This window comes from Elgaria multicarinata, chromosome 21 (genome assembly GCF_023053635.1).
Source record: "Elgaria multicarinata webbii isolate HBS135686 ecotype San Diego chromosome 21, rElgMul1.1.pri, whole genome shotgun sequence".
Classification (NCBI taxonomy): domain Eukaryota; kingdom Metazoa; phylum Chordata; class Lepidosauria; order Squamata; family Anguidae; genus Elgaria; species Elgaria multicarinata.
This window is the reverse complement of record NC_086191.1, coordinates 10,664,263-10,676,459: the sequence shown is the minus strand read 5'-3', so window position 1 is coordinate 10,676,459 and position 12,197 is coordinate 10,664,263. Positions and strand designations below refer to the sequence as shown.

Genomic DNA, 12,197 nt, shown 5'->3' with positions numbered 1-12,197 from the left:
TCTGCTTCAGCCGCTACCCTCTCTTATCTATCATACTGATGGCTTTCAGTGCCTGCCATGAGCTCCCCACCCTCCACACACACAATTCTCCAAGCCTCCCCAAAAACCTGCTTGCTCCACTTCTCCTTCTTGCTCTTCTACCCTATCGCCTGCCCCCATAGACAGCTCCTTAGCCAGGTCCCCCCAACACTCGTGACTGCCCAACACCCAAGAGCTCGCTGGCCCGATCTCTCCAGGCTCCATTTACCCACTCGAGGGCACCCCGGCTGCCCGCTCCCCCTAGACAGCCACCCCAGCTGCCCACTCCCCCTAGATAGCCACCCTAGCTGCCCACTTCCATTCCCGATCTCTCCCCTCCCGCAGTTTTCCTCAGCTCCCCCCTTTGACAGCAGCTCATCAACCCGCTGACTCCCCCTCTCCTGCAAAGCATGAGCTCTCCTCCATTCCCATTTCATCCCCCAATTTTTCCTAGATCTCCCCCCTCCCCCTGCTCCCCAACAGCCTGCTGGCTCTCCCAGCCCCATCACCTGCCCCTTTTAAAGACCCTCCCCACCGTGGTCTCTCCCCCTGCCCCCCCCACCCGAGCTCACCCCACACGCATGGCCCCTCTGCAACCCCCCCACCCCCACATGCACACCATTTCCCCCCTTCCCCTTCCCGAGAGACTCACATGCCAGATGACGAAGAAGATGAGCGAGGCGCAGAGGACCAAAGTGAGCATGTAGCAAAAGGCGGCGAAGGTGAAGGCCATGGCGGGGAGGCGGGGCGGGGTGCAGGTGTGCGTCCTGGCGGGGCTGGGGGGACGGCACCCCCTTCCCAACCTCCTGCTGCTGCTGCCCCCCAGGCGGCAGCTCAAGTAGGGCTGGCAGCTACTTGGCCATGGGGCAGCGCTGGGGAGGCAGGTCGAGGGAGTAAGTCCTGGGAGAGGGAGCGAGAGGGGAAGAAAAGCGAGGCGGCGGCTAAAGGAGCGGCGAGGTCCGCGACGCCCGCTTCATCCTGCTCCCTTCGCCGCCGTCTGCCAGAGAGAAGCACCCGGGCGCGGGAGGAGGAGGAGGAGGAGCCGCAGGCGGCGAGGGCGGGATGGAGAGGAGCCGGAGGGGCGGCGCCAGAGAGGCCGAGCAGGGGAGACGGGGGTGGGCTGGGGTGGGGTAGGGGGGCGGCTGCCGGCGAAGGGAGGCGGCGGCAGCAACAGCAGCAACCACTTTGCAAGCCAGGCGCTTGCTCCCGAGGAAGAGCGCGCGCGCAGCGCCTGGCGCAAGCCATGCGTAACCCTCGCTAGCCAGGCGCGCTGCTGCGCGCGAGCAAGGAGTCGCGGGGCGGCTGTGCCGGGGAAAGGGACCGGGTGGGTGGGGGGCGTGGTCGCCTACCGGGGCGTGCGGGCGGGGGCTGGGTGTCCGTCTGTGGGGAAGTGCGCGCGACGTGGGCTGGGGGCGGCGGGAAGCCGGTGGGGCTGGGGGTTCTAGTCCTCACTCGGCCGTGACTCTCAGCCCAGCCTACAGCGCAGGGTTATTGTGAGGGTAAAACTGGAGGAGGAAAATGTACGTCGCCTTGAGTTCGTGAAAGAAAGGCCGGATACATGTAATAAACTAAATAGTTGGGCAAGATTGCCTACCACGGGTTGTGGGTCAAAGGGGGCTGGGGTGCATATGCACCGGTGCGTGTGTATTAATAATAATGGTATTATATTTATATCCTGCTTTTTCGCCTTGTGCAAGGAACCAAGGGCAGCTTTACAAAGACGACTTCCTGTCCGTTTCTATGGTCACAACAACCCTGCGAGATAGGCTAGACTGAGAGTCTGTGACTGGCCCAAAGTCGCCCAGTGGGAACCTGAACCCAGATCCCCCAAGGCTCAATCCGCAAGCTTCTTTCAGGTTTTTATCTTTTTTGAGAAAGGAAGCTTGGTGTATGTGTGAGAGAAATGGGGCGGGGGAGCCACAGAAAATAATGATGCGTATTTGTGTGGGTAATGGGATGTGGATATGGATACTCTGTGTGTGTGTGTGCGCACGCACACACATGAACAGACACTTGTATGCAATCTACCTCCACTCTCTTAGTCGAAATATACCTTTTGCCACACACAGCACAGACAACTATGTGTCCCCCCCAAAATGATTGTCTGTGCTGTGTTTGGCAAAAGGTGTGAGAGAGTGGAGGTAGATTGCATACAAGTGTCTGTTCATGTGTGTGTGTGCGTGCACACGCGTGCACACACACACACACACACACACAGAGTATCCATATCCACATCCCATTACCCACACAAATACACATCATTATTTTCTGTGGCTCCCCTGCCCCATTTCTCTCACGCATACACCAAGCTTCCTTTCTCAAAAAAAATAAAAACCTGAAAGAAGCTTGTGGCACCTTAATGACTGGAATAAATGTGTTCAGTCTTTAAGTTGCCATAAGACTCTTGTTGTTTTTGCTGTCATAGATGAACACGGGCTACCCTTCTGGAAATCCTTTCTTGCACTTTCTCTCCGTGGGCATATTGTACACTCACAGGCCCAATCCTTCTTTCATTTCTTTCCTTCTATGAAGCAATGTGTGAGAGACTGAAAGGGGATAGAGATCCCATCAGGAATGTGGGGCAGAGGGGAGAAGGGTTGATGTAGAAACTGAACGTGGATCTGAGGGGAACTACCGAGAGGGGTTGAGGGAGTGTGAGGATGGGGCCTAGGTTTTCCTCACATCCCTCTTTTCCCTTTGCTACCCAAAACCCTGTCTGTGTCTTTTTCTACAGAGAGGCCTGATTCACTCGATAGCCTCAGCCCTCCATAGCATGTGCTGGCAGCCATTGTAAATATCCAAGCTGTGGCTTATTGTGAAGTCCAAACCTGTACAGAGTGAGTTGTTGGCATTGTTAACGAACTACCCACAATCCATAGGCTGTTTTTAGATTGCGAGTAGTTTGATGTGCCGGGTTTGGAGGTCACAATAAGTGGCTGCCTGCCATGGCTTGAATATTCAAAATGGCCGCCAGCACTTGCCACAACCTCCACAGCTTAAATAAGCCATGATGGGCTGCGGCGATCATGTGAACCTGCCCAGAAACTTTCTTTCACTCAATCACTTCTTTCAATCAGCTCCCTCACATTCATTTTTTCCTTATAACTCTTCGCTTTTCCACATATGCTCTCATCCCCTTTCTCTCTCTCTCTCTCTCTCTCACTCACACACACATACACTCCTCCCAGAGAGATGCAAAACAAAACACAGAGAAGCATTTGGATAGAAAAGAGATTTTTAGAGAGGGGTGTAAAAAGCATATGGGGTGTAGGTGTGAAGGAAAAAGAACTCACTGAAAGGCCAGAATACCACCATTTAGGTGTACTTAGGCACACTTGTGAAGGAGGGGGACTCACTTTTTTATTTTTTAAAGTTTTGTTATAATAAATTATTCCTTTTTTGTAATGCTTATATTTTATTAACTGTTTGGTCCAGAATGCAGCTTTTAAATATGTAAATAAAATCGTGAAGAGAAAGTGATGTGGTCGAAGGAGCCGTGTGAGATAAAATTGTATGAATGACTGACAGAAAAAATGTGGTATGTGTGTGGTGTGTGTGTGCATGCCTGCATTTGGACAGAGACATTTTATGGGAACCTAAAATGATCTGATTTGTTGGCCAAATTTTAACAGGATTATTCCTTTAAGCATTTTTCTTAAATCAACGTGTATGCATGTGCAACCTTGAGTGCCATTTTTTTTTTTTTTTTTTGGCAGAAAGGCAGGATATTAAATTAAATAACTAAATACATGTGAGAGACGCTGAACCTGAGCAGAGTGGCAATTGAAGCTTACTTCAACACCAGAGAGGGAACAAAGTCATCCACTACAGCTGTGGGCAGCTAGGCCTTGCTGTCCTTCCCGACCCCTATTGTACGCATTGCTACCTGAGGCAGACGCCTCACTCTGCCCAATACTAAAACCGGCCCCGGAGAGAAACATATGTTCAAATTAAGTCCTGGTCACGGGGAGCATGTCTCCCCACTTCCTTTCCCTCAGCTCTAAAAAGACAGGCAACTCTAACACGCACGCATATTGCCCTCCTCTTTCCTCACACGCTTACAAAATCTGACAAAATGTTCTTGTCTGTCAGGCGTGTTGATCAGTTGGCCAAGGCCGCTGCCAATGCAGGCTGCCAAGTCTCTGTTTTTAGGGGTTTTGAATGGGGTGGTAGGTGTTGGGTGTTCCCCCCTTCAATATATGAAAAACATTCAATATGTTTATTTCTTCTCAAGATTCTTGCTCCAGTGAATGAGTGCTCCCCTCCATCCCAATTGAAAACAACCTTCTATTCACAGGGACAAGTCCAGCCTACCTAGATATTTTAAAAGTTGGGCCCAAACTAGTTATTAACTTGGTATTTAACTTTTTTACTTATGTTGGATTAATAGAGTAAGGAACCCTATGCTCTCTTGGGAGACTGCTGGGGAAGGGGGGACATTTGATGTGGCAGACCTCTCTCTCTCTGCCTTCGCAGTCCCTCCATGGAGGGGGGCGAAAACATCAGCCATCACTGTCCCAATGGCGCTTGAGGTAAAAAGGGGCAAGTCTTTGACCTGCCTGATCAAAAGCCTCTTCGTTAAACTGGACATCCCCAGAAAGGGCTAGAAAGTATGCTAGCCTTGGAACCAGCATTTTCCCTTCTATTGCTCTTATTGATTGGTTTCCCATTGATTTTTGAATTTTTTTTTAAGGGAAACTGTCAGGTAAATAGAGAGAGGAACCCCCTGTGGAGTTACAACTGCCGCCCTGCGTTCGGACGTCTTTTTAACCTGGCTTTTTAAATGGTTGCTATGGCTTTTGACAGTTGCTTTTCATGTTTTGCTATGTGCGTTTTTTAAGTTCATGGTTTTTATTTTCTGAAAGTGTTGTAACCCGCCTTGGTTGACTTCAGAAAGGCAGTATAGAAATGTAATAAATATAGATGTATATGTGATAGGAATGTATATGCACAAACACACACACTTTGATGAATAAGCAAACAAGCTGTTTAATGGTGAGGGAAGAACACAATATCGAATCACCTGTAGGGTCGTGCCGCCTTCTTCAGTGGGAACGCCATCCCTGGCAACCCAAAGGATGTGAGGCCCACCCTCAAGAATCAGTGAGGGGTTTAATTTTAATAGACTAGGCTGAAAGCCAAGGGCCTTGAAATTATATGTGGTAGCTCTTGTGGATTGAATTCTACATTCTTATGCTTCCTTCAACGCCTCAAAAAGACATTCATTAGGGTTTGGCCAAGGTGGAAACCGTATCACGTGTGTTACTGTTCTGTAGATTTTATCAAGGGGCTAGGAAAGTTCTGAACCCCATTTTACAATCTTTACCTGGTGACCCTACTGAATTCCTAATGATCTTATTACTTCAGAACTCTGACAAGTCAATCACCGAGCAAGCGACCAAAAATTTTGAACTTGGCCATTTCTGGCTACTTGTCTTTTTAATAACTAAATGTATGTAACTTTTGGTATGCTGGAAGGATCTATTGACTGCAATAAAAATTGTTGTTGTGTTTGGCTGTTGCATGCATATATTTAAATGGTTAAAAAGGCAGATGTTCCATCAACCAAACATTACTTAATCAGTTAACTGCTTTTTGGGGGGAAACAAAAAATTGTGTTTCTCAGCACAGGGCTTTTAAAAATCAACAACTCTGAACCCCATTCAAATCTCTGGAATTTGTCTTTGTCCTTTGGTGGTGACATCTATTTTATTTATTTAATGTGCTGGAAATGTGGGGCTTCACCCCTGTCCCCACAATCCTGCTTTACTGTTCATTGCATTTTTGGGCAGTTCTTTCACACGTCTTAAAAAAACTAATCCTAGCTGTTGGAATACACGCAAACACAACAATTGAGACCTACCCAATGACCCCCTCCTTTCCGAAGCTCTGAACAAGGTAAGAACCTTAGAGAACAATCGCTGCGTGATCCTGGTTTTAAGACCATGTCACAAAACCCAAAAGCAGTGGAGGGGGTAGGGAAGGCTCAATTTAGGTTGCCCAGGCAACTGAACAAATCCTCCACTCTGCAACCTTTATAATCTCACGGCTTTGTTCGTGCAGCCAAGTTCACGTGGATCCCTCGGATATAAAAGGTGCTGCCCCCTTCCCGGCACTGTGTGTGATTCTGTGCATGCACAGGGACAATTTGGGCATGCAACGAGAACCCCATCTTTGAGAATTTAAGTTTCTAGTTCAATGATGCATTTGTGTGCATAACATGGATAACCAAACCAAACCAATCCTATGCGTACTTATTAGCTTGTTACCACAGTGGGATGTGGGCTTCTCAAGGGTATTCCAGGCCTCTCCTTAGAGGGTGACAATCATTTATATACCACTTTATTTGCTAAGAAAAAAAGGCATTTAAGACAGATCCATAATATCATGAAAATAACACTAAAAAAAATTAAAACTGCACAATTTAAAAGGCTAAATTGAAAAGATGCATCTCCACACCCTTTCTAAAAGCTAAGAGAATGGGGGTCAGTTGTAGTGCTTGAGAGAGCTCCTTCCACAGTTTTTTTTGGGGGGGAACACACAGGAAAAAAGCCCTTTCAGATGTGACTGATAAACAGGCCTCTCCAGATAATGGCACTTTCAGGCCTTAATAATCAGATAGGCAATTGTCTGCCCATCTCTCATTTAGAAAAACATCTCTAGTTCTTTTACTTGTGAAGATCTAAGGGAAAGCGTACAGGCAGAGATGTACCCACTTGTTCTTTAAGAAGTAAATTTGTCTGGCCAATTAGTGCAAAGGCATTGGTTTGACTGACAAGCAATAGGCCCCTATTTATTTATTTTTACATCTTACAATTTTATTAATATTTCATACATTCTAATTAACATATTAGGCTACCTGGGTTTAGATTAACTGGCAGTTCTATATTGATTCATTACCCTTGCGCTCTGTACTCATAGGACTCTTGCTTGCCACAGTATTTCCAGAGCCCCATCAAGTTCAATCGGGTTTTTTGAGGGGGAAGTCAGCGTTCACTGGCTATGGGAGCCAGGAACTTTCCAGCTCAAATCTAAGCTTGGAACTCACGAGGCGGCTTTAGAAGAGCCACTTTCTCCCTATGTGCAGTGTGAGAAGAAATATTGACTTGGTAAATGTTACTGAGAGTATGAAGCACTCTGTATTACAAAAGCACTTGCATACAAAGAGACAGAATTAGTAGGGACCTCAAAGGTTTAGTCAGAAGCCCGGCCGATAGAGGAAGTCCAATTTATATACCACTTACCATATTTTAAACAATACCTCTAAGCAGATAGACAGAGGCCTTCCATCCTCTGCTTGAAAACCTCTAGCGAAGAAGAGTCCACCACCTCCCTAGACCATGTGTTGAACAGCTCAGTCTTTTGGGACAAAGTAGACAAAAATTGCAGGTTGCCACGTTGGTCCATTGGGAGGTGAAAATCCAACAGTAACATAGCGTAATACTTTCCAGAGCGGTAAATGTTTGCTGGTCTGTTACAGCAAAATCAACAAAGCATCTTGTGGTACCTTAAAGACTAATGCATGTACGGTGGCATAAATGTAGCAACTCTATACACATCTGCTGTGACAAAATGAAGATTTGCCCCCAAGATTCTCAACAAGAAAATCTGAATTAGTCCACCTTTAAAGGCTATTCAACTTTTGTTAGTGACAAAAATAACTTTGAGGCCATATAGAAAAACACCAACCTTCAAGTAATTTTAAAATCAACAAGTGTGCATGCCATAATAAATATTTCAGTTACTGCAAGCCTATTGCTGCAACAAACTGATATGGCCACGGCCCCTCAGGAAGTAGCCAAAATAAATCTCTATGAACAACGTGCCACAACATTATCTTCGTATCTTCGTTAATATATTCCATTATTAAAACAATTTCTGTAGATATTAGGGAGGGGGTTGTTTGGTGGCTCAGAGCTTTAAGGGGGAATGTTTCTGTCTAAAGTGGTTATCGTCTTTCATTACAGGAGGGATGCAAAACATTTATTTTAATTATTTATTGCATTTATATACCACCCCATAGCCGAAGCTCTCTGGGCGGTTCACAGAAGAGAAACATTACAGCGAGGAGCTAAATTCAGCTCTTCTGGGGTCCTCCTTCCCCTAGCCTCACCATCTTACTGTTTATTCCTATGTTCACCACTCCAGAATCTCTTTTAGATATGGAGTGGTATATAAATATAGTAAATAATAATTTCCCCAACCACCAATGACTGTGTGGTTTGTGCAGGCTTTTCCCCCCATTCTGAGGCTGAAATGTATTGATTGGATTTCTAATCTGCCCAATAACTAACGTTCTCCGGGCAGATTGCAAACAGCTATCCCTCTCCAAACTTTTACTCGCTGGCAGAAAGAGCTCAGAGCTAAAATAGGCTGCTATGTTTTATAATGTTGGTCTCACCCACCACTGGAATGCACCTTCTCCAAAACTGATTTTGACCCCAGCCTGAGTTTCTGCAGACCTATACTACAGGGACAGGGTCTGTATATAGAAGAGGGTAGAGCCACCATCCCAAATATTAATTTAGGCCGTAAGTTATATAGCTAGTAGGGCTGGCGAGACTGTCTTAATGCTGCAAGCCTTGTGCGTGTCCCATTGAAATCAATGACTTCTAAGCCAGTTTAGAATGACCCAAAAAGTAATGACTGGGGAAAACCTTCATTAAAAATAACTAAAAATGTTATAAAAAATTAGAATGATATAAACGAAAAGGAATAATGTGGACATCTCTTAAGGGTATATGCAAGCTTTTTTCTTTTAAACTTTTTAGTAATGTTTTGCTGAGGCTGCTCTCATTGCCTTGAACTGACCTTAATTCTTGCCGGCTGAGGGCTTAAAATAGAGACCTGTACTTTGGGAGAAATGAGACAATAGCATAGATCATCTCTACACCATCAGCAGTGGCAGAAATAGCTTGTTCCGTAGCAGCCCTGGGTCCCTCACCGGCTGTTCTGAGGCACCCCTGGCACAGGGAGCATTGAACAGCGCTAGCGAAGCAAAGCCTCTTTCGCTCATATTCCGGTTTATTTCCCTTCTCCGACTTACTGCAAGCAAACCGGATCCACAATGGGGCATCAAGATCAGGCAGGAAGATGCCGCTTGTGGACTAGCACCATCTACAGGCTCCCTTGAGGAGGCCTTTCATACAACACAGCTGACAAAAAAAGTTTGAAAGGCTTCAGGGTGTGTTGACCCCCACCCACCACCACTTCAAAGCTAGGAATATTCTAAATACTGACATATCTCAGGGGGCCCATCGAGAAGACACTTTAAACCATGGCTTTAACCATGGTGGTTAAGCCAGAAAGTCGGGCCATCTTCAGAAGACACCTTAAACCATGGATCCAACCATGGTGAATAAGGCTTTTTGCTTTATTCACCATGGTTTAAGCTGTGGTTTAAGGTGTCTTCTGAACACAGCCTGGCTTTCTGGCTTAACCACTGTGGTTAAAGCCATGGTTTAAGGTGTCTTCTGAATGGGCCCAGCCTACAATATATTAGAAATATAGCCTATATGGATAGGAACAACTTAAGGCTATGATGTGGGATTTAAAGGTGCAACATGAGGCCTATTTATGCAGCACATTCAGTATCCAACATATCCACACGCATTCGCTATGGCTGTTTGGACAGGGAGTCATCATTTGTCCATCTAGTCCTGTATTTCTGACACTAACTGGCAGCAGCAGCTCTAGGCAGGTATTTCCCCAGTCCTAATCTGGAGATGCTGGGGATTGAACTTCAGACCTTCTGAATGAAACACCTTTTTGCTTGGCCATTTGAGGACAGCCTCTAAAAGCCACTGTGTACGCAAGCAAATGCTCTGGATTTATCCCTATGGTCATTTAGAAGGAAGCCATGTATTTCAACAGCCATGCGCTTGTGTTTCCCGCAATCTGTAAGAGAGATGCACAGAGTTGGTTGGAGGTACCTTACTGTATCTCTCTCTCTCTCTCTAAATTTGTTCTGCTTTGCCTCCACTTACAATCTACTTGTATATTTGGAATTACAGACAGTATTAAACTATATTTGGAAATGAAGTCAAGGATGCCAGCAGCGCCAGTGGTGAAGTATAATGAGAGTTGAGCGTCCCAACAATATCTGGAAGGGCACATGTTCCCCATACCTGAGTTAAAGTAACAGTTCAACGGGATTTAATCCCAGATAGAACTGAACTGCAATCCAATACCTATTAAAATATTTTGGTGAGCTAAAAAGTTACATTCAGTGAGGCAGTTATTTTTAAGGCAAACCACTTCTTAGTTAAGACACGGAGTCCACAAATGTTGGCTTGGCTTACTAGCCAGCCATTGTATGCCGTTGCCACCCCTGCATACACAGAGGACTTGGGAATGGGGCAGGGTCTTCTCAGGTGTATGAGAAATGGTTAAGAGAAAAATGGCTTGCCTGCTCAAAAAATGCTTGAGGAAAACTGCTCCAAATCTGTAGCAAAAGTGAAACCTTCAGGATCTGTCTCTCTGTCTGTGGGTATGTGTTCCTGAGCGCTGGAGATACTCAGCCCTGGTCCATGGATGGTCAGCCATCTTAGAATGAGCATTCCTTCCTGTGTGAGGAAGAGGCATACTTCCTTTAAGACAAACATAGAGAACACCTGTGGCCCTGCAGATGATGTTGGACTACAACTCCAATCATACCTGAAAATTGGCCATGCTGGTTGTGGCTGATAGGAATTAAAGTCCAACAGCTGAAAGGCCAATTCAAGATGACGTTGAAACATCTAGTTATAATGGCTATTACCTTCTGTGTCAGAGAAGGCAAGCGGGAGAGTGCTCTTGTGCTCAAATCCTGCTTGCGAGCTTCCTATTGGGGTCTTTGGCTGGCTGATGTGGGGACAGAGTGCTGGGCTAGACAGGCCTTTGGTCTGATCCAGCATGGTTCTTATGTTCTAAAAGTAATATTTCCTCCCTTGAAGAACTATTGCTTCTATCTTATCAAATGAATCAAATTCACGCGACGCTAACACGGTTGCTTTGAAGCATGTGCCACTGTGTTCAGGAAGGCTTACTCCCAGCCAAGTGTATACGTATAGCATTGTAGCCTCTATCAAGCAAGACATTTAAAAAATCGGGCGTTACGTTCTGTGTTGGTTATCTGGCCTCCCCAAATGGCTCAGAATTGGCAACAGATTTTGTTTTAAGCCTGCTTTGGAGCAGGAAGATGCATTTGCACTCACTCATTGGAATATCTGCAGCTTCCTTTAGGCAAACTGGCCCACTTACCCCCACAGGAAACACTGTAATGGTGCAAATGCCTCACTCTCCACGTGGCTGAGATTTTGTGTGCTGTAGTCACCTCTTGCCAAGTGCAGGAACTAGCAGCAGGCACAGGATTTGGCACCTAGATACACTCTGCTTTTATTCAGAAAGACGGGTTCTTAAAGTGAGGGGCCCATGTCTGACAAGTCCTCCAGAGGAATAATAGACCACACAAAATTTTCTTTAAGTGCCCAGCCTCAATGCTTACCTCTCCCCAGAACTAAAGTTGTTCAAAGCAGGCACGATTCCATAATGCACAGCGGTTGGAAAATTCAGGAAGGGTTAGGTGAGGGCGGATCTGGCAATCGCAGGGGGCAACTTGGGCGCGTGAGAGAGAAGATCCCACAAATCTCCTTCATGAAAGGCCAGGAGACGCCGCGCTCAGCCTGAGCCCTAGTTCAAAAGTGCCCATGATTTGTTAGCTAAAACATTGGTCTGCACATAAGCTGGAGAGTTGTGCCGCATTGCACAATCTGACTTCCTCTGTGACGGAAGTTTGGTTTAACTGACTGGCCGTCGCTCGCCGCTTTCGGCACAACGCTGTGAAACGGGGACAGAAGATTGTGGTAAAACACACCCTGGGCAGGAACAAGGGAAGCAGCCCTTATACGGAGTCTGACGCTGGGTCCATCTAGCAGCAGCGGCTCTCCAGGCTTTTAGCCAGGCTTTTTTCCTGCCCTACCTGGAGATGCTGGGGACCTCCTGCAGCCAAGGCAGAGGCTGTACTGCTGAGCTCCAAGGCCTCCAGTGTAACCCTGGCTTGCTTGTGCAATAAGGTCAGATAGCCATGGAAGTTACATCTACCAGCAGTGAATAGGAACGAGGGTGGACACAGCAGTGGCTACATGAAGCCAAAACAAAAGCACGACTTGCACGCTCAGCTAAAGCATGCATTTACCATA

The 12,197-nt window shown here is 46.5% G+C and overlaps 1 protein-coding gene across 2 annotated transcripts in view; it reads right to left on the bottom strand.

Moving 5' to 3' along the window:
• Positions 1–751, bottom strand: part of CNIH2 (cornichon family AMPA receptor auxiliary protein 2) — a 36,333-nt gene extending 35,582 nt beyond the window's left edge. For both annotated transcript variants that reach the window (XM_063145835.1, XM_063145836.1), the window contains exon 1: positions 671–751. In XM_063145835.1, the coding sequence (XP_063001905.1) occupies positions 671–751 (81 nt within the window). The remainder of the gene's footprint in view (positions 1–670) is intronic.
• Between the last annotated feature and the right edge of the window lie 11,446 nt (positions 752–12,197).